The sequence below is a fragment of the Triticum dicoccoides genome, chromosome 1B (genome assembly GCF_002162155.2).
Source record: "Triticum dicoccoides isolate Atlit2015 ecotype Zavitan chromosome 1B, WEW_v2.0, whole genome shotgun sequence".
In the NCBI taxonomy this organism is placed as follows: domain Eukaryota; kingdom Viridiplantae; phylum Streptophyta; class Magnoliopsida; order Poales; family Poaceae; genus Triticum; species Triticum dicoccoides.
The window spans coordinates 586,296,330-586,319,815 of record NC_041381.1 but is presented as its reverse complement, the minus strand read 5'-3'; the positions used below and the strand labels follow the sequence as shown (position 1 = coordinate 586,319,815).

At 44.2% G+C, this 23,486-nt stretch overlaps 1 protein-coding gene and 1 non-coding gene across 2 annotated transcripts; both read right to left on the bottom strand.

The window, feature by feature from the left end:
- Nucleotides 1–4,044: 4,044 nt before the first annotated feature.
- TRNAM-CAU lies at nt 4,045–4,136 on the bottom strand. Its single transcript is given in 2 exon segments — nt 4,045–4,080; nt 4,099–4,136. It is a non-coding gene; the product is annotated as a tRNA-Met (tRNA).
- Nucleotides 4,137–4,663: 527 nt separating this feature from the next.
- Nucleotides 4,664–7,941, bottom strand: LOC119348921 (putative rRNA methylase YtqB). Its single transcript, XM_037616925.1, has 6 exons — nt 7,551–7,941; nt 7,410–7,473; nt 7,086–7,278; nt 6,672–6,745; nt 6,417–6,572; nt 4,664–5,092 (listed from the first exon to the last, which is right to left on the bottom strand). The coding sequence occupies exons 1-6, from the start codon at nt 7,723–7,725 to the stop codon at nt 4,969–4,971; spliced, it is 786 nt and encodes a 261-aa protein (XP_037472822.1). The 5' UTR covers nt 7,726–7,941; the 3' UTR covers nt 4,664–4,968.
- Nucleotides 7,942–23,486: the final 15,545 nt, after the last annotated feature.

Genomic DNA, 23,486 nt, shown 5'->3' with positions numbered 1-23,486 from the left:
GGTTTTGTTGATGCCGAGAGAGCCTAGAATCATTTGGGTGGTTTTGTCAATATCGAAAGACCCTAGAATCACTTGGGTGGTTTTGTCGATGCCGAGAGACCCTAGAATCACTTGGGTGGTTTTGTCGATGTCGAGAGACCCTAGAATCACTTGGGTGGTTTTGTCGATGCCGAGAGACCCTAGAATCATTTGGGTGATTTTGTCGATGCCGAGAGACCCTAGAATAACTCCATCCAAGGCAACATTTAACATGAACATCCAAGACAGCCAACATTGTCAGGTTCTCACATCCATCCAAAGCAACATTTAACATAAACATCCAAGACAGTCAACACCCATCCAAGGCAACATTTAGCATAGGTTCTCACAGCCAACAAAGGCATCATAGGTTCTGAAAGCCAACAAAGGCTACATAGGTTCTCATAGCCATCAAAGGCAACATAGTTTCTAAAAGCCAACAAAGGCATCATCTAGTTCAAAGCCAACAAAGGCAGCATAGGTTCTCACAGCCAACACAAAGGCATCACAAGCCGACAAAGACAAAGGCATCTAGTTACTAGAAGCATAGAAGTACTCTTTCAACTTGTATGAAACAATCCTTTTTCTTCCACTCTATCTTGGAGCTTGAAAAGTTGACATGTGGCCTGCAGCAGAGGTAGAGGTTGTACCAGCAGTGGTAGCTTTCTTCCTAGAGACCTCCTTAGAGGAGCAGCAGGTGCAGTGATAGCAGGTGTAGCTTTCCTCCTTGGTGCAGCAGCTGTTGTAGGAGCAGTAGGTGTAGGAGCAGTTGTTGATGGAGATGGACGCTTCCTTGGTGGTGCAGCAGTTGTAGATGGAGATGGCCTCTTTAATTCCTTGGTGGTGCAGCAGCTATAGATGCATTTCTTGTTGAAGCAGAATCTTGTGACTGGCTGCATTTCAAAACCAATTAAGGATTGTGAGTTACAATGGGGACAAAATAAAGACAATTGAGGTGCTACTCTATCTAACTTGATGCTGGTTTATTCTCATAGCAAGAGCTGGCTTGAGGGGCTTGGAGAAAATATTGTATCTATGCCCTACAAGTTTGCAGTTATTGCAAGTAATGGATGCCATCCTAGATGTATCTCTTGGTGTTGGCTTCTCAAATTGGTTTTTTCTCCTCTTCGTTTGTTGCTTCCCAACCTTGTCTTTGAATACTGGAGGCTCTATGCATGTTCTGAGTTCTTGTCCTTGGCCATAGATTTGGACCAGGTACAGGAAATATGATATGTCCAAATGCTTTTTTATACATTTCCTTCTTGAAGAAATCACTCACAAAGTCCTTAGGCCGCAATTTAGCTTTCACTATTGCAGAAACTGCATGATGGCAGGGCATAGCAATCATATCCCATCTGCATCCAGATTAGAATCATCTTCGATCGGTTAGAAGAACTGGTAGTTTTTGCTTAAGCTTTTTAACATGCTCAGCTGACTTCTTATGTTTCCTAAATTTTGCAATCTTTGTTCTCCTCTTCACCTCCATTAATGTCTCCAGTTCATCCTGATCTACTGCATTGCCTTCATCAATACCATGGTTTGTGCTTTGCTGTGTGGAGTAGAACTGCAGTGGCTCTGGCTGCCTTTGTTTATTGCATTTTGATGGTGATCTGAAGAGAACAGCAGAAGGATTGACTTCATAAACAGGCTTCTCTCCTAATTGACTCAAAGGAACCTGCTCCTCATACACAAATCTTGAATTTAAATCTGCAGGTCTTGGATCAGTGGCCCTAATCACTGTCAAGTTCACTAGCTTCTAATCTTTATTAGCAATATGGTCAAGCATTTCATCAACCTTGTCATCATCATAAATTTCATCCAATCCTGTAATCCCCACACCAGGCTCCCTCACAAAATACATGTAATCATTCAGCCCATATCCCTCTGTCTCTATTAGAGTTACCAAATTACAATATGTGATGTCTGAAAGGGATATCGATCTCTCCAAGTTGTCTCTGTCATGGAAGTGCATTCCAACTTCCCAAACCTCATCATCCAAACTAGACACAAAGAAAGTACAAAAAAATTCATTAACAGAGCACAAAATTACTATAACAGAGCACTACTGCAATCAACACTCCATCATTACAATAACAGAGCACTACTGTAATCAACAGTGCATAATTAATATAATAGAGCTACTGCCATTTTTCACTGCATAATTACTAATAACAGAGCTACTGCATTTTACACTTCATAATCACTCTAATTTACACTGCATATTTGCCTACAAATGAACTGTAATTAACAATGCCTACTGACTACATCTAGTTCTTCTGCTAGCCAGCTAGGTTTAACAGTGCAAACAAATCAACTTAACAACACATACATCAACACCAATTCGAGGAAGACTAACCCTAACCCTAGAATCGATCTATAGGTCATCAGTGATAAGAAACTGAGAGGGGAAACTTACCAAATGCCACTGAATGATGAGGCAAACCGGTGGCTCTTCGTCGGATTGTCCTTCACGGCCCTGGCCCAAGATCTAGCCGCCGCAAATTCGAGCGAGTGCCCAGGGCTGCGGCTGGGGATGCCCGTATCCAAAGCGCTAGGGTTTGAGCTCCCGCAGAGATATGCCTCTGGTGGCCTATCGTCTCCGACACCGGCAGACCCGCCACCACCGCCGCCGCCGCCGCTAACCGTCGCCATGTCTGAGAGGCGAGAGTGCGGGGGAGGAAAAGAGATGGAGAGGACCGGACCGGACGGGACAGGATCAGGTCGGTTTGACCCGAGCGGCTCGAACCGGTGTGGGGCACGGCGTCTAATGCCGTCTGATGGCTCGGACGGAGGAACAGTGCCGCCACGTTGACAAAAAGGGGCCCCACATGTCACAATCTGACTTAAAATGACCCAACCGACCGACTAGTGTTTTTTGCCAAAAAAAAAAGAAAAAAAATAGTGGTTTTGGGCACAATTACGTAGACTTGTGGTTCCTGCAAACCTAGCCTTCAATGTCGTGGTTTTTTGCAATTCACTCGTTTGCTATGAGACCTCACTGAAAAATTTCCGAAACAATTCCTACTGTTTGGCGGCTCGTCTGCCTTGGTAGCGTAAGATCCATTCCATACATCTGATCTGATTTACTACATTTGCACCATACAAATTATGGACGATCTCTTATGTATACTTCAATACTTTCAGTGCCCAAATGACCTTTCTCACCGGTGCCATCTTTGGCAACAAAAAGGACGAAGCAAACACGAGTTAAACATCAGACTACACCTACACATGTCATCAGCACCAGATAATCAGCATTTTTCTTGCCCATTCTCTTCAGAGTCCATTGTATACCAACTGTATGATTATGTAGTAAATAATCTATATTTCTAGGTATTGTCATTTTGATGGAAAAAAACTTCTTGGTACATGAAGATTTTGGATACTAGATCAATTGTTTTTTGAAAAAAAAACACAAAATTTTGCCAACCATTGCGTCCTTCATCCATACAATCAGGGCGACGAGGAGCTGCACAGCAGAGAGGTGCCGCCGCCTGGGCAAGGGAGGGATAGGCAATGGGTCGATGCAGAGCAGGAAAAATACTACACCAGATTCAAGATTTGCATAAGTCATATGATTGATGGACTTAGATGGAGATGTGACGACCGAAGAAGCTGTCAGGGAGAGTTTCATCATTATAATGTCACATATGCTTTGGGTGGGAGGCTCGAACCCTCCTCGAGATCAGATCACCGCCTCATGTTCTGTATGACAGACAGTTCTACAGCTTGTTCTGTTAGTAACTAACCACATACAGGTGTGAGAATCCTCTGCCGTCTGAGAACATATAAATCTGGAGCATAACGCTGCAAATTAGTAGGGTTTGCTCGGTGAGAATCCTCTGCCGTCAGAGAACATTCAAATGAGCAACAGCTCGTTTTAAATTCAAAGTGAACAAAGTGAGAAAAAAAAGGAGAGACCAAGGTTCAGACTTGCTCGGTTTCACCTGATGAATCGGATGTACCATATGGCGACCCAAGTTGCCACTGAGCTTTTCATCACAACGGTGGTCTCCTTTTAGAGTGTGGGGTGAGAGAGGCTCGAACTCTCGACCTCAGGATCACTCGCATTGTTTCAGCTATGAGACCTACGCGCTAGCCAACTGCGCCACCACCCCACTTGTTGTTTCAGCAGCGAAACAAACATCCTTATACAGATCTGAAGATAACTTCCATATTGCACTTGTTTCTGTAACATGTTTCCTGACATATAGCACTTCCCTTCCAAGGCCGGTCGAGAGCTACATTGATTTTTAATAGTACTTCTTCCGATCATCCACTTAAAAAGCAACATGCATAATTTTTCAGTTCTGTTTGGCGCACGGTGAATTTGAGATGGACTTGTTCGTATTGGAGTCAAAGTTCAATTTAACCACACGGATGGGGATCAAGTTCTGTAAATTCTGTACGCAAATACCTGCTTGGATTTATTCAAATCTAAGGTATTAATAATAGAACAATACACAGATAGATAAAAGAAGAACACGAGCGCAGTGCCATTCTACCAACATGATCATTCTAGCTCTTGGTTCAGCGATTTGCACATGGTCCAAGCCAACAATCAGTTTTATCAGTCACGCCAATGATCATGTTTCCAAGGACTGCAGGTCTACGGCATGTCAATATTTAGGACACTGACATACAGTTACACAACAATGCAAAACTTGAGAGACATTGCTTCAAGGGTCGTTACACATGAACACCTTAGTGTCGATATTTTGGTGGAGTAATACTTGGGAGCAATCACCAAAACACCTTAATCATTCGGTTACAGCTAACTGTTGCAAAGATAAAAAAAATAAACAGCTAACTGTAGCATTTACATAATTTCTTTCTCGTAACTCATAACCATAATCCGAAATTCAGGATCGCAGTATCCGTTAAGGCATTTCATTCATCATGAACCGGAACAGGGAGTCTCAAACTTTTAGAGCTTCACTGGAACTGCAATCATTTCTTGTGCAGAAGAACTAGTACTGGAGCAACTGGCCTGTTGATCATTTCAAACTTGCAGCTCACCCATGTATCAGCAGGCAAGCTTGACGCAAATGATTCAACAATATCGAGTTCATCCCTACAGATAAGAAAGTAAGGAAGGTGATAAATGGATTCAGTCTTACATGTATATGATAGAAGTATAAAGTTAAACAACAAGCTTGACGCAAATGATTCAACAATTTCGAGTTCATCCCTGCAGATAAGAAAGTGAAGAAGATAAATGGATTCAGTCTTAAATGATAGTTGATTGGAGTTTGATATTAAACAACAAGATTCTGATGTCAAGTTACAAGCAAGTCTATAGTCAAATATTATTAACCACCAAATACCTACACTACGAAAAATTTCCATCATCATGATGAAGGATGGCCGATCCACCTTCTTCTGGCTAGATACTTGGCGTCATCAACTACCGGTAGCTGCCGCTTTTCCAAATATTTTCTCTCACTCAACTGAGCCTAATATTTGGGTATCCTCAGCATGTCTGACAGTCTATATCTAATGTGAGGAATCACCTAATTAATGTGGCCTCCCTCGAATTGCAGTCGCTCTTGTCTTTGTTGCAGTGTAGAAAGCGATTGGAAGAATTGACAGTTTTATTCATCCGTTGACAGCGTACATATACAACAAGGCATGCATGCCATTAACCACTAACAACAACCTTGGCTAAACTCTAGCTAACAGCCTACAGACTAAGGTGCAGATCGTGTGCAGTAGAACGTGCAACAGATCGTGTGCATGTGGGTGTAGCTACTCCTGAGGATGCGTTCCAACATGCAGGACTTCCAGTTTGAGCTTGGTAATGACAAATGCTTCCTCAAGCATGCCTACAACCTCCTCATGCATGAGGAGGCCATAGATCCAAACGCCGCCTCAATTTGCGAAAGCAATGTGCCGAACAAAGTCAAGGACTTTGGCTGGCTACTATTCTCCAATCGCCTCAACACCAAGCTAAACCTCCACCACAAGCACATTGTGGACTCAAGCTCCTGCCTGAGATGCCAACTGCGCACCTATTCCTCCACTACCCCCCTTTGCCACACGGATTTGGCAAGGCCTAAGGTATCGATCTACATCAACAGGATATCAATACTATTTGGGAGGTGCAACCGCCTATATACCTCTAACAGCAATAGTGTGGCATGCCGCACTCATCGACGCCCCATGGAAGATTTGGGATGCAAGGAATCGCGCACCTTCCGTGATGGTCGCATCGATTTACTAAACCAGCTGGCAAGGTAGCCGCCGATTAAGGCTATACCTTTCTTCTCGTCTACTAACTGGCCTTGGCCATCTATTTCAGGTGCAGGCCACACTACACTGGCAATCAGTAATTACTTAAAAACCTAACAAACTAGCAATCACTGATATAATATTAGCAGTTGCGAAATGATTTTTACCTTCCACCCAGATGCCCAATGTAGACAAGGACACTTATGAGTCCCCCTGAGCTAACAATTCTGCTGGCAGCTTGCAGTGCCAGCTCAGTTGTCTCAGGTACTGTGATAATTGTTTTATCTCCTCCTGGAAGGTAGCCCAGATTGAATGCTACAAACCTAAAAGTACATGCTCAAGATCATAGTTACTTGAACCGCTAATTTCAGCAATAATGGAATCATATAATTAAAACGAATGAAGTAAAAGAATTTAATCACCTGACAGGAGAATCTTTTGGAACAATTTCCTCCATTCTACTGTGACATTTTGTAAACAACTTGACTAGCTCCATCTGGTGGAAAAAAATATAGAGTTGAGCCAGCACATGACACAAAACTGAGGCTTCATCTCTCATGAGAATATCGCAGTGAGCCTTTTTTTAGTTCTTCTTCCAAATTGTAAGGTCCAGGTGGAAAAATATCACACTGAAAACACTTAGACCAAGAATACTAGTGTATTTATGTGAGTATGCTACAAAATAATAATCATATACACTGTTTTATGTTTCTTCATGTTTCGTCTCTTCTTTGATTCTTTCTCAAAGGAAACTCATAAGAGAAGCCACATTGTGTATAGTCCTCAAACAGACCAACAACAATGCTAAGTTGCTTCAAATGCTGAAATGCACATACCTCGCGACTGTCGACGGCCATTTTCAGAAAAGAGGAGGTGCTATCGATCGCGGAATCTTGGATGTCCATCCCATAAACACGCCCTCGCCCAGTTTCATCGGACACCATCTTAAGCAGAGCAAACGTATCATTTCCGTTCCCACAGGTGGCATCGACCACCGTGTCTCCTTTCTGAACGATGCTCCTCCACACCCTAATAATCAGGTAACAGCGTAACAACAGTTAGGAACGAGAATGCTGCCCTGCCCTGCTGCTAGAAGGCGACTCAGGTTGGGCGAAAAACTGCGTTTAGTTTCAGCAACGGGAAGGAAGCAGAGTGCCTACGCGTGGGCTACCTCGGTGGCCTTGCGCTTGCCGGCGACGAAGCCCGCCACCGCCTCCTCCGCCCCTGCAACCAATCCCGGTCACGACATCGCGCGGCCGGCACGCGTTATTGAAGGGGGAAAATAAATAGATAATGCGAACCTGCGGCGGAGAGCGGGTCGGCGAGCTGCGCGGCGGCGGCGGAGAGGTGCCGCCGCTTGGGCTGGACGGGCAGATGGGATGGAGTGAAGCTGGGGATTCGTCGGAGAGGAGACGGAGTATGGGAGCGGCGGAGGAGGAGCGAGAGCGGAGGGCGCAGCAGTGACGGCGGAGGCATGGCTGCTGCGGTGGTGGTGGCGGCGGCGGAGACCGTGAGGATTGGTATTGGTACCCAGCAGCAGACGCAGCAAAAAAAAAAGAGAGAGAGACCAGGTTCAGAGTTGTCAATCTGATGTTTCAGATGTACATGTGGCGACCCAAGTTGCCACTGAGCGTTTCATCACGACGATGGTATCGAACTCTCGACCTCAGCAATGAGACCTATACGCGCTAGCCAACTGCGCTCAACCACTTGTTGTGTTCAAAGCGAAACGAACCTCTCTTGTTCGTTTCTTACGGTGGTTACTGTGCGGGTGACGGCCACGGCATGTCCACGCGGGATGTATTTCTTGTCCACATATTAGAAGGATTTTCTTTTTGTTTGTTTATTAAAAAACACCATATATTAATTTGTTTCAGAAAAGATCTGGTTTATTTTTATAAAAGTTCATCAAAAGTACACACCATCTCAAACATGATAAAAAATACATCGAGAATCCAGGACTACCGGACGACCACTACTACCATCCGAACAAGTCGACGACGTGTACTATTGCTGCTCCCATACTAAAGCCGGTTTGACCTTGTCGACGACAACGGAAAAGTCTTTTGTGCACGTGTCCCTAAGGATAAGAGGGGACCAACAAGGCCATGGCCCCTCCTAACATCAGGAATATGCTCCTAATTTACTGATGGACAACACATAATTAGTAAATTTTTGGTACTAAAAAACTAATTTTCCTATGCTTTGGCCCTCCCGAGTCTATTACAATAACACTCAACCCTCCTGATCTATTTCTTTTGGCTTCGCCACTGGTCGTCGCCGTTCAACCCTGGCATAGATCTGAAGTAACTGACATCAAATCCCGTCATATTGCAAGAAATTATAATGTCAGAGCTCCAGCTCCTCCCTATTTGTTTAATGTCGTCATATTGTGGCCGTCACGACAACGCACGGCCGGCACACGTTATTGAAGGGGGAATGAATAGATAAGGAAACCTGCGGCGGAGAGCGGGTTGGCGAGCTGTGCGACGGAGAGGTGCCGCCGCTTGGGCGGGACGGGCAGAGGGGGTGGGGTGAAGCTGGGGAGTCAGCAGAGAGGAGATGGAGTCTGGGAGCGGCAGAGGAGGAGGGAGGGTGGAGGGCGCGGCAGTTACGGCGGAGGCATGGCTGCTGTGGTGGCGGTGGCGGTGGCGGTGGCGGTGGCGGCGGCGGTGGCGGAGACCGTGAGGATTTGGTATTGGTACCCAGCAGCAAACGCAGCAGAGAGAGAGAGAGAAAGAGAGAGAGAGAGAGAGAGAGAGAGAGAGAGAGAGAGAGAGAGAGAGAGAGAGACCAGGTTCAGAGTTGCTCGAGTGAATCTCATGATTCAGATGTACATGTGGCGACCCAAGTTGCCACTGAGCGTTTCATCATGACGATGGTCCTTTCTTTTAGGTGGGGTGAGAGCAATGACATCAGAGGCAATGACATATGCAGCGGACGCAATGACATCAGAGGCAATGGCGTTGAGAGACGGACTGGACTTGGCAAATAGCCTAGGGTTCCAACGAGTTGAAGTGGAATCCGACTCTCTAACGGTGATCAACTGCTACTCCGGTCAGAGTACTTGGTGGGATGCAGCGGCAGCGATATTCGCGGAATGTGTGGACATCTCTACCTTAATTGGGAAGGTCAACTTTAAGCATTGTTTTTGATTAGCAAATCAAGCAGCACATGTGCTAGCTAATTTTTGTTATTGTAATAAACTTTCTTCTAGTTGGACTGACAAGCCTCCAGATTGTCTGATGAGCAAGCTCGTAGATGATGTATCGCTATGCATTAATCAATAAAGCTAGCCATGATGGCCTTTCCTAAAAAAAGGTGGGGTGAGAGCATCTTCAGCCGGTGGGGTGAGAGCATCTCCAGCCGGACTTGCCAAATCCAACCTCCCAAACGTCCGCGGACGCGTCCGAGCGGGTCAAGAGACAGTGGCCGGGCATGCCTCAAAAATACATTTCACATCCGGATACCTCAAATCCATATTATTACATGCAACGTGAAACCTAATCTAAATAGAGATCGCCTAGTGCCGCTCCCCGCTCGCCCGGCTCCGCCCTGGCCATGTCCGGCGGCCAACTGCGCTCCTCAGAATGTTGGTCTGGCCATTGATCCGGCAGCGGCACCGAGTAGACCTAGACGGCGGGAAGGGCACCACGCTCCTCATCGAGGGGGCGCCCATCATGATGGCCCCATCTTGACGGCAGCATGGTGACCTCGCGTCGGAGTATGGTGCGAACCCTAACCCTCAATCCCCTTTCTCTATTCGTTCGCTCTAAACAAGGGGGCGATGATTGTGCGGGAGTTGATGATGTTCACTTTGAAATCTTTTTGTGCTAGGACCACTTGAGGAGCCATTCTTAGTAGAGATTCACCATCGGGAATTATTTTTTGTGGCCAAGGGATGAACAAGTCTTATGTTTATGGATCGACCGACACATTTGATCGATGTGAAGTAGACACCTGGTCTACACTATGGTTGAAGAGTTTCTTAGAAGAACTTGGACATGATACATGTAAAGCCCAAATTTGGTTTCTTCCTGGCATGAACCTGGATGTTGGTTTGAGTATCATGGACATGGATGAAGATTGTCTTAGTATGGCTGTAGTAGGGCCCAAGTTCCAATTTTTTAAGTTGTATGTGCACCAATTTGACCTGTACAATGATCTTCATTTTGATTATGTTTGCATTATAGGCTCACCATGACTAACAAAAGTTTGAGCCTTCAAAAACCAATGATTTCTGCACAGAATTCCATGAGGGGTCCTAGGTTGAAGACAATGGTAGCAAAAGGCAACTTAATGTATGGACTGGGGCTATAGTGGTAGAACATGCAATAATATTGGACAAAAAGGAAGGTGATGTAAAAGAGTACCAATTGCAGAGGACAAAGAAAGTGACCGATGACAATGATGATAGTGACTATGCAGATCAGGTTGATTGAGACAATGACATCGACAAAGATTATGATGATTTGTTTCTAGAGTGGGTCGATGAGGAGCCTCAAGATAATAAAGCAAAAAAAAGAAGGCAAAAGAGCATGACATTGATTTCTGACTATGATTCTGATGATCTTCAACTCCCGGCTTTAGAAAATGAGGAAGAAGAGTCAGATCATGAAGTGGTTTCGGAGAAAGGAAAAAAGAAGAAAAATAAGAATGTAAAGCTTAGGGCATTCAAACCAAAGGACATGATTGCTCCCACATTTGAGATAGGGATAGTGTTCCCTACAACTGTTGATCTCAAAGCAATCCAAGAGTATAGTATCCAGAATAATGGTGCTATGAAGTATGCCAAGAATGATAAGCAAAGGATCAAGGCACACTGTGAGGAAAATTGCCTGTGGTATCTATTTGCAGCTCCTGACAGTGGGGATTAGAGTTTTGTGGTGAAAACATATGTTGGAACTCACACATGTAATAAAAGAGTGGGAGTTGAAAGCATTCATTCCAAAGTACTGCAAGGTATATGTCGATGCCATGAACCTAGGGTAGGGTCATAGGTCCGACCTATACGCCCTACCCAAGGTCATGTTGGAAATATGCCCTAGAGGCAATAATAAAATGGTTATTATTATATTTCCTTGTTCATGATAATTGTCTATTGTTCATGCTATAATTGTATTAACTGGAAACCGTAATACATGTGTGAATACATAGACCACAACATGTCCCTAGTGAGCCTCTAGTTGACTAGCTCATTGATCAATAGATGGTTATGGTTTCCTGACCATGGACATTGGATGTCATTGATAACGGGATCACATCATTAGGAGAATGATGTGATGGACAAGACCCAATCCTAAGCATAGTACAAGATCGTGTAGTTCATTTGCTAAAGCTTTTCTAATGTCAAGTATCATTTCCTTAGACCATGAGATTGTGTAACTCCCTGATACCGTAGGAGTACTTTGGGTGTACCAAACGTCACAACATAACTGGGTGGCTATAAAGGTGCACTACAGGTATCTCCGAAAGTGTCTGTTGGGTTGGCACGAATCCAGACTGGGATTTGTCACTCTGTATTACGCAGAGGTATCTCTGGGCCCACTCAGTAATGCATCATCATAATGAGATCAATGTGACTAAGTAGTTAGTCATGGGATCATGCATTACGGAACGAGTAAAGTGACTTGCCGGTAACGAGATTGAACGAGGTATTGGGATACCGACGATCGAATCTCGGGCAAGTAACATACCGATTGACAAAGGGAATTGCATACGGGATTGCTTGAATCCTTGACATTGTGGTTCATCCGATGAGATCATCGTGGAACATGTGGGAGCCAACATGGGTATCCAGATCCCGCTATTGGTTATTGACCGGAGAACGTCTCGGTCATGTCTGCATGGTTCCCGAACCCGTAGGGTCTACACACTTAAGGTTCGGTGACACTAGAGTTGTTATGGGAAATAGTATGTGGTTACCGAAGGTTGTTCGGAGTCCCGGATGAGATCCCGGACATGACGAGGAGCTCTAGAATGGTTTGGATGTGAAGATCGGTATATTGGACGAAGGGTATTGGAGTCCGGAATTGTTTCGGGGGTACCAGGTGATGACCAGCGTGTCCGAAAGGGGTTTCGGAGGCCCCGGCAAGCGTTGGGGGGGATTATGGGCCAAGGGGAGAGGGCACATCAGCCCACTAAGGGGCTGAGCGCCCCTCCCACCCCATCTCACGTAACCAGGAGAGGTGGGGGCGCCACCCCTAGGGCAGCCGCCCCTCCCGGCTTGGGGGGCAAGTTTCCTAGGGGGTGGGGGCGCCCAAACCCATCTAGGGTTTCCCCTGTGGCGCCGCCCCTCCCCTAGGGAACCCTAGGGCGCCTCCCCCTCCTCCCTTTCCCCTATATATAGTGAGGGAGAGAGAGGGCAGCCGCACCCTTCCCCTGGCGCAGCCCCTCCCTCCTCCAACACCTCCTCCTACTCCGTAGTGCTTGGCGAAGCCCTGCCGGAGAACCACGAGCTCCATCGCCACCATGCTGTCGTGCTGCTGGAGTTTTCCCTCAACTTCTCCTCACCCCTTGCTGGATCAAGAAGGAGGAGACGTCCCCGGGCTATACGTGTGTTGAACGCGGAGGCGCCGTCCGTTCGGCGCTAGATCGGATCTTCCGCGATTTGAATCGCCGCGAGTACGACTCCATCTACCGCGTTCTTGTAACGCTTCCGCTTAGCGATCTTCAATGGTATGAAGGTGCACTCGCTCTCTCTCGTTGCTAGTCTCTCCATAGATTGATCTTGGTGATGCGTAGAAAATTTTGAATTTCTGCTACGTTTCCCTACAGTGGCATCATGAGCTAGGTCTATGAGTAGTTTATATGCACGAGTAGAACACAAGTTGTTGTGGGCGTTGATTTTGTTCAATATGCTTTCCGTTACTAGTCCTATATTGTTTCGACGGTATTGTGGGATGAAGCGGCTCGGGCCGACATTACACGTACACTTACGTGAGACAGGTTCCACCGACTGACATTTACTTGTTGCATAAGATGGCTAGCGGGTGTCTGTCTCTCCCACTTTAGTCGGATCGGATTCGATGAAAAGGGTCCTTATGAAGGGTAAATAGCAATTGGCATATCACGTTGTGGTTTTGGCGTAGGTAAGAAGTGTTCTTGCTAGAAACCTATAGCATCCACGTAAAAACTTGCAACAACAATTAGAGGATGTCTAACTTGTTTTTGCAGCATATGCCGTGTGATGTGATATGGCCAAGAAGGATGTGATGAATGAAATATATGTGATGTATGAGATTGATCATATTCTTGTAATAGGAATCACGACTTGCATGTCGATGAGTATGACAACCGGTAGGAGCCATAGAAGTTGTCTTTATTTATTGTATGACCTGCGTGTCACTAAATAACGCCATGTAATTACTTTACTTCATTGCTAAACCGTTAGCCATAGTAGTAGAAGTAATAAGTTGGTGAGACAACTTCATGGATACACGATGATGAAGCTCATGATGATGGAGATCATGGTGTCATGCCGGTGACGATGATGATCATGGAGCCCGAAGATGGAGATCAAAAGGAGCAAAATGATATTGGCCATATCATGTCACTATTTGATTGCATGAGATGTTTATCATGTTATTGCATCTTATTTACTTAGAACGACGGTAGCATAAATAAGATGATCCCTCATAAAATTTCAAGAAAGTGTTCCCCCTAACTGTGCACTGTTGCGAAGGTTCGTTGTTTCGAAGCACCACGTGATGATCGGGTGTGATAGATTCTAACGTTCGCATACAACGGGTGTAAGCTAGATTTACACATGCAAAACACTTAGGTTGACTTGACGATCCTAGCATGTACAGACATGGCCTCCGAACACAAGAGACCGAAAGGTCAAATATGAGTCGTATTGCAGATGCGATCAACATGAAGATGTTCACCGATGATGACTAGTCTGTCTCACGTGATGATCGGACACGGCCTAGTTGACTCGGATCATGTATCACTTAGATGACTAGAGGGATGTCTATCTGAGTGGGAGTCATTAGATGAACTTAATTATCATGAACATAGTCAAAAGTACTTTGCAAATTATGTCGTAGCTTGCTCTTTAGTTCTACTATTTTAGATATGTTCCTAGAGAAAATTAGTCGAAAGTTGATAGTAGCAATTATGCGGACTGGGTCCGTGAAATGAGGATTGTCCTCATTGCTGCGCGAAAGGCTTATGTCCTTAATGCACCGCTTGGTGTGCTGAACCCCGAACGTCGTCTGTGGATGTCGCGGACATCTGACATACACGTTTTGATGACTACGTGATAGTTCAGTGCATAATGTTAAATGGTTTAGAATTAAGGCATCGAAGACATTTTGTGAAACGTCGCGAACATATAAGATGTTCCAAGGGCTGAAATTGGGATTTCAGGCTAGTGCACACGTCAAGAGGTAGGAGACCTCTGACGAGTTTCTTGGCCTACAAACTAAGGGAGAAAAGCTCAATCGTTGAGCATGTGCTCAGATTGTCTGAGTACTGCAATCGCTTGAATTCATGGGAGTTAATCTTCCATATGACATAGTGATAGTTCTCCAAAGTCACTGCCACCAAGCTACTAGAGCTTCGTGATGAACTATAACATATCAGGGATAAATATGCTAATCCTTGAGCTGTTCGCGATGTTTGACACCGCAAAAGTAGAATTCAAGTAGGAGCATCAATTGTTGATGGTTAGTAAAACCACTAGTTTCAAGAAGGGCAAGGGCAAGAAGGGATACTTCATGAAATGGAAAATCAGTTGCTGCTCTAGTGAAGAAACCCAAGGTTGAACCCAAACCCGAAACTAAGTGCTTCTGTAATAAGGGGAGCGGTCACTGGAGCAGAATTACCCTAGATACTTGGTAGATAAGAAGGCAGGCAAGGTCGACAGAAGTATATTGGATATACATTATATTAATGTGTACTCTACTAGTACTCCTAGTAGCACCAGGGTATTAGATACCGGTTCGGTTGCTAAGTGTTAGTAACTCGAAATAAAAGCTACGGAATAAACGGAGACTAGCTAAAGGCGAGGTGACGATATGTGTTGGAAGTATTTCCAAGGTTGATGTGATCAAACATCGCACGCTCCCTCTACCATCGGGATCGGTGTTAAACCTAAATAATTGTTATTTGGTGTTTGCGTTGAGCATAGACATGATTGGATTATGTCTATCGCAATACATTTATTCATTTAAGGAGAATAATGGTTACTTTGTTTATTTGAATAATACCTTCAATGGTATTGCACCTAAAATGAATGGTTTATTGAATCTCGATCGTAGTGATACACATGTTCATACCAAAAGATATAAGATAGTAATGATACTACCACATACTTGTGGCACTGCCATTTGAGTCATACTGGTATAAAACGCATGAAGAAGCTCCATGTTGATGGATCTTTGGACTCACTCGTTTTGAAAAGATTGAGACATGCGAACCATGTCTATTGGTATATATGCATGAAGAAACTCCATACAGATGGATCGTTTGGACTCACTTGATTTTGAATCACTTGAGACATGCAAATCATACCACATGGGCAAGATGACTGAGAGGCTTCGTTTTTCAGTGAGATTAAACAAGAGAGCAACTTGTTGTATGTAATACGTTTGATGTGTGCAATCCAATGAGTGCTGAGGCACGCAGTAAATGTCGTTATGCTCTTACTTCACAGATGATTTGAGTAGATTCTGAGTATATTTACTTGATGAATCACAAGTCTGAATTATTGAAAGGTTCAAGTAATTTCAGAGTGAAGTTGAAGATCGTCGTGACAAGAGGATAAAATATCTATGATATGATCATAGAGATGAATATCTGAGTTACGAGTTTGGCACACAATTAAGACATCGTGGAAATTGTTTCACAACTAATACCGCCTGGAACACCATAGTGTGATGGTGTGTCCGAACATCATAGCTGCACTCTATTGGATATGGTGCATACCATGATGTCTCTTATCGAATTACCAATATTGTTTATGGGTTAGGCATTAGAGACAACCGCATTCACTTTAAATAGGGCACCATGTAATTCCGTTGAGATGACATCGTATGAACTATGGTTTAGAGAAACCTAAGTTGTCATTTCTTAAAAGTTTGGGGTTGCGACGCTTATGTGAAAAGTTTTAGCCTGATAAGCTCGAACCCAAAGCGGATAAATGCATCTTCATAGCACACCCAAAAATAGTTGGGTATACCTCCTATTCAGATCCGGAAGCAAAAGTGATTGTTTCTAGAACCGGATCCTTTCTCGAGGAAAAGTTTCTCTCGAAAGAAATGAGTGGGAGGATGGTGGAGTCTTGATGAGGTTATTGAACCATCAGTTCAACCAATGTGTAGCAGGGCACAGGAAGTCGTTTCTGTAGCACCTACACCAATTGAAGTGGAAGCTGACAATAGTGATCATGAAACTTCGGATCAAGTCACTACTAGACCTCATAGGTCGACAAGGATGCGTACTACTTCAGAGTGGTACAGTAATCCTGTCTTGGAGGTCATGTTGCTAGACAACAATGAACCTGCGAGTTGTGGAGAAGCGATGGTGGGCCCAGATTCCGATGAATGGCTCGAGACCATAAAATCCGAGATAGGATCCATGTACAAAAATAAAGTATAAACTTTGGAAGAACCACTTATGGTCGTAAGGCTATTGAGTACAGATGGATTTTAAAAGGAAGACGGACAATGATGGTAAGTGTCACCATTAAGAAAGCTCGACTTGTCGCTAAGATGTTTTCTGACAAGTTCAAGGAGTTGACTGTGATGAGACTTTCTCATTCGTAGCGATGCAAGAGTTTGTTGGAATTATATTAGCAATTACTGCATTATTCATGAAATCTTGCAGATAGGATGTCAAAACATTGTTTCCTCGATAACTTTCTTGAGGAAAGGTTGTATGTGATACAACTAGAAGGTTTTGATAATCCTGAAAGATGCTAACAAGTATGCAAAGCTCCAGCAATCCTTCTAAGGACTGGAGTAAGCATCTTGGAGTTGGAATATACGCTTTGATGAGATGATCAAAGATTTTGGGTTTATACAAAGTTTATGAGAAACTTGTATTTCCAAAGAAGTGAGTGGGAGCACTATAGAATTTCTGATGAGTATATGTTGTTGACATATTGTTGATCAGAAATGATGTAGTGTTTCTGGAAAGCATATAGTGTTATTTAAAAAGTGTTTTTTAGTGGAAAACCTGGATTAAGCTACTTGAACATTGAGCATCAAGGTCTATAAGGATAGATCAAAATCGCTTAATAGTACTTTCAAACGAACACATACCGTGACAAGATTTTGAAGGAGTTCAAAATAGATCGGCAAAGAAGGAGTTCTTGGCTGTGTTATAAGGTGTGAGTATTGAGTAAGACTCAAGACATGACCACGACAGAATAGAGAGAAAGGACGAAGGTCGTCCCCTATGCTTTAGACGTAGGCTCTACAGTATGCTATGTCGTGTACCGCACCTGAAGTATGCTTTGCCATGAGTTAGTCAAGGGGTACAAGTGTGATCCAGGAATGGATCACAGGACAACGGTCAAGGTTATCCTTAGTAACTAGTGGACTAAGGAATTTTCTCGATTATGGAGGTGGTAAAAGAGTTCGTCGTAAAGGGTTACGTGATGCAAACTTTGACACTAATCTGGATGATTCTAAGTAGTAAACTGGATTCGTATAGTAGAACAATTATTTGGAATAGCTCCAAATAGAGCGTGGTAGCTGCATCTACAAGATGGCATAGAGATTTGTAAAGCACACAGGGATTTGAAAGGTTGACTACTAACCTCTCTCACAAGCGAGATATGATCAAACCCAATGGGTGTTGGATTCATTACAATCACATACTGATGTGAACTAGATTATTGACTCTAGTGCAAGTGGGAGACTGTTGGAAATATGCCCTAGAGGCAATAATAAAATGGTTATTATTATATTTCCGTGTTCATGATAATTGTCTATTGTTCATGCTATAATTGTATTAACTAGAAACCGTAATACACGTGTGAATACATAGACCGCAACATGTCCCTAGTGAGCCTCTAGTTGACTAGCTCGTGGATCAATAGATGGTTATGGTTTCCTGACCATGGACATTGGATGTCATTGATAACGGGATCACATCATTAGGAGAATGATGTGATGGACAAGACCCAATCCTAAGCATAGCACAAGATCGTGTAGTTCGTTTGCTAAAGCTTTTCTAATGTCAAGTATCATTTCCTTAGACCATGAGATTGTGTAACTCCCTGATACCGTAGAAGTACTTTGGGTGAACCAAACGTCACAACGTAACTGGGTGGCTATAAAGGTGCAATACAGGTATCTCCGAAAGTGTCTGTTGGGTTGGCACGAATTGAGACTGGGATTTGTCACTCCGTATTACAGAGAGGTATCTCTGGGCCCACTCGGTAATGCATCATCATAATGAGCTCAATGTGACTAAGTAGTTAGTCACGGGATCATGCATTACAGAACGAGTAAAGTGACTTGCCGGTAACGAGATTGAACGAGGTATTGGGATACCGACGATCGAATCTCGGGCAAGTAACATACCGATTGACAAAGGGAATTGCATACGGGATTGCTTGAATCCTTGACATCGTGGTTCATCCGATGAGATCATCGTGGGGCATGTGGGAGCCAACATGGGTATCCAGATCCCACTGTTGGTTATTGACCAGAGAACGTCTCGGTCATGTCTGCATGGTTCCTGAACCCGTAGGGTCTACACACTTAAGGTTCAGTGACGCTAGAGTTGTTATGGGAAATAGTATGTGGTTACCGAAGGTTGTTCGGAGTCCCGAATGAGATCACGAACATGACGAGGAGCTCCGGAATGGTCCGGAGGTGAAGATTGGTATATTGGACGAAGGGTATTGGAGTCTGGAATTGTTCCAGGGGTACCAGGTGATGACCAGCGTGTCCGAAAGGGGTTTCGGAGTCCCCGGCAAGCGTTGGGGGGCCTTATGGGCCAAGGGGAGAGGGCACATCAGCCCACTAAGGGGATGAGCGCCCCTCCCACCCCATCTCACGTAACTAGGAGAGGTGGGGGCACCACCCCTAGGGCAGCCGCCCCTCCCGGCTTGGGGGGCAAGTTTCCTAGGGGGTGGGGGCGCCCAAACCCATCTAAGGTTTCCCCTGTGGCCGCCGCCCCTCCCCTAGGGAACCCTAGGGCGCCTTCCCCTCCTCCCTTTCCCCTATATATAGTGAGGGATAGGGAGGGCAGCCGCACCCTTCCCCTGACGCAGCCCCTCCCTCCTCCAACACCTCCTCCTACTCCGTAGTGCTTGGTGAAGCCCTGCCGGAGAACCACGAGCTCCATCGCCACCATGTCGTCGTGCTGGTGGAGTTTTCCCTCAACATCTCCTCACCCCTTGCTGGATCAAGAAGGAGGAGACGTCCCCGGGCTATACGTGTGTTGAACGCGGAGGCGCCGTTCGTTCGGCGCTAGATCGGATCTTCCGCGATTTGAATCACCGCGAGTACGACTCCATCAATCGCGTTCTTGTAACACTTCCGCTTAGCAATCTTGAAGGGTATGAAGATGCACTCCCTCTCTCTCTCGTTGCTAGTCTCTCCATAGATTGATCTTGGTGATGCGTAGAAAATTTTGAATTTCTGCTACGTTCCCCAATAGGTCACTATCCTAGAGTCAAGGACATTCAAAGTATAGAAAGAAGTACCGACTGAAGCCATCGAGTGCAATCCACTCGACCAGTCACCTCACCTGGATACCCCAATTTCACTCGACCTGGATGGAATCATTCGACCATATAGGAAACCACCTGGAGTACAGAAGACCTACAGTCACTCAGGATGGCAACGGTCAGGCGTTCACTCTGTAGTCTTAAAGATCATTAATAGCACTTTATAGATGGCGCTACCAGTAATGCCCTATCTTAATCTACATCGAACCCCTATAACGGAGGACGGCTGGGGTCCTAGCACACTCTATGTAAGCCACCCCCTCCTCTAGGACAAGGGTTCGCAGCCCTTGTAACACACACCCATATTCCAGTCGACCGCCTCAGGGAACCGAGACGTAGGGCTTTTACCTCCTCCAAGAGGGGCCTGAACTCGTAAAATCGCGCGTACAACCTCGCCGTAGCTAGGGCCTTGCCTCCTCTTATGTACCCCCTACTCTTATTGTCAGACTTAGAACCACGACAGTATATTCAAAACATTAGGGCAAATGACAAGATGACACTCAGAAACTTGTCAAGGTTGATGCGGCAAGACTATAACATGACCGTGACAAGAAGCAAGCTACAAAGGGCAAGAAGGATAGCCATGAAGTTAATCAATGGGGATGAGGATAATAAATACATCATGCCATGGGATTATACCGTGGAGATAAGAAAGTCGAATCCTGGGAGCAGGATTCATGGAACTTCTATAGGTTATACATGTCATAGATGCGTGTAAGAGTTTTTTAATCATGATGCAGGCCAGTAATTTGCACTGATTGGTGTCACCTGAAGAACAAGCATGGTGTAAAGTTATTGATTGCAGTAGGTGTTGATCCAAACGATTGCATTTTCCCTATAGCAATTGTTGTAGTTGAAGTGGAGGACACCCCAACATGGAAGTAGTTTCTACAAACTTTGAAGGAAGAATTGAACATAGACAACACATCACCCTGAACTATTATGAGTGATAGAGAAAAAGGGTTGATAAATGTTATTTGTGCTCTGTTCCCCGACGATAGATATAGTTGCTTACATCATGAATAAAGTGATCACTAGGTTGATCAACTTCAATAGTAGTAAAAAATAGCACTCCAAATTCATGATGATCCGATGCATGTATCCGTATGAATGAAAAGTGTTTCTTTTATGTAATTTATAATGGTTTCTTTGTTATCAATTTATTTTCATGTTTAAGTTCAAAATTATTACACATCCAACCACTATACCATCCAACCACTCTTCATTACTACTAGATTCCCTACATAGGTAAAGCTACATACAAACTTGGGTGTACATTTATGGGCAAAACTATGTATGGACTTGGGTGTATAAATGTACACCTATTATTTTTCAAAACTTCTAAGTACCTATGTATGATTCACGTATATTGAATAATATACATCAAGAAATCAGGAAACATGAGTAAAATTGTAAATCTCAAGGACTATTTATACCATTGTTTGGATGTTGACTCCACCACCGATCCACTACAGTTCATATATGACAGAGAATGTGGAGATGAACTATTAACATATATTCTAAATTACTCTTGAAATTTATAATACTATAAATTCTCATAGCAACATGCGGGGTGTTGTCTAGTTAAATTAGTACATGGCTACAAGCTATTTTTTTGTGCAAATCTAAAGGCATCCTCATCCAAAAGTTTAGTTGCATCTACTGTTCATGATGTTAGTGATACGTCTCCAACGTATCTATAATTTATGAAGCATTCATGCTATATTATTATCTGTTTTGAATGATTATGGGCTTTATTATCCACTGTTATATTATTTGTGGGACTAACCTATTAACTGGAGGCCCAACCCAGATTTGCTGCTTTATGCCTATTTCAGTGTTTCGAGGAAAAGGAATATCAGATGGAGTCAAAACGGAACGAAATCAACTGGAGAAGTTATTTTTGGAAGGAAAGCCACCCGATGGACTTGGAGTGCACGTCAGGAAAGAAGGGAGGTGCTCACGAGGGTGGGGCGCGCGCCCACCCCCTGCCTCATGCCCCCCCTCCAGTCCACCGACGTACCCCTTGCACCCACATATACCTACGTACCCTAAAACTTCCAGAACAGAAGATAGATCGGGAGTTCTGCCGCCGCAAGCCTCTGTAGCCACCAAAAACCTCTCGGGAGGCCTTCCCGGCATCCTGCCGGAGGGCGAACCCATCACCGGTGGCCATCTTCATCATCCCGGCGCTATCCATGACAAGGAGGGAGTAGTTCACCCTCGGGGCTGAGGGTATGTACCAGTAGCTATGTGTTTGATCTCTCTCTCTCTCTCTCGTGTTCTCTCTTGTGTTCCCTCTATGGCACGATCTTGATGTATCCCGAACTTTGCTATTGTAGTTGGATCTTATGATGTTTCTCCCCCTCTACTCTCTTGTGATGAATTGAGTTTCCCCTTTGAAGTTATCTTATTGGATTGAGTCTTTTATGAGAACACTTGATGTATGTCTTGGTGATCAACTTGCGGGTTTCGTGACATTGGGAACCTATGCATAGGTGTTGGCACACGTTCTTGACTCTCCGGTAGTAGCTTTGGGGCACTCTTTGAAGTACTTTTATGTTGGTTGGATGAATCTGAGATTGTGTGACGCATATCGTATAATCATGCCCACGGATACTTGAGGTGACAATGGAGTATCTAGGTGACATTAGGGTTTTGGTTGATTTTTGTCTTAAGGTGTTATTCTAGTACGAACTCTTTTATAGATTTATCCGAAAGAATAACTTTGAGGTGGTTTCGTACCCTACCATAATCTCTATGTTTGTTCTCCGCTATTAGTGGCTTTGGAATGACTCTTTGTTGCATGTTGAGGGCTTGTTATATGATCTATCTATGTTATTATTGTTGAGAGAACTTGCACTAGGGAAAGTATGAACCCTAGGCCTTGTTTCCTATCATTGCAATACCGTTTACGTTCACTTTTACCACTTGTTACCTTGCTGTTTTTATAATTTCAGATTAGAAAAACCTATATCTACTATCTATTTTGCACTTCTATCTTCATCTCTTCGCCGAACTAGTGCACCTATACAATTTACCACTGTATTGGGTGTGTTGGGGACACAAGAGACTCTTTGTTATTTGGTTGCAGGGTTGTTTGAGAGAGACCATCTTCATCCTACACCTCCTACGGATTCATAAACCTTAGGTCATCCACTTGAGGGAAATTTGCTACTGTCCTACAAACTTGTGCACTTGCAGGCCCAACAACGTCTACAAGAACAAGGTTGTGTAGTAGACATCAAGCTCTTTTCTGGCGCCGTTGCCAGGGAGGTTAGCGCTTGAAGGTATATCTTTAGATCTTGCAATCGAATCTTTTTGTTTCTTGTTTTATCACTAGTTTAGTTTATAAAGAAAACTACAAAAAAAAATGGAATTGAGTTTGTCTCATACGCTTCGTCTTTTTAATATCTTTCCTGAGTATGATGGAAAGGATAATTGTGCTCAAGTGCTAGAAGAAGAAATCTCTAAATTGTTTGGCACTAAATATTTGAATGATGAGCATGATTGCAATGTTGTTAGTACGAATTCTTTGAATATC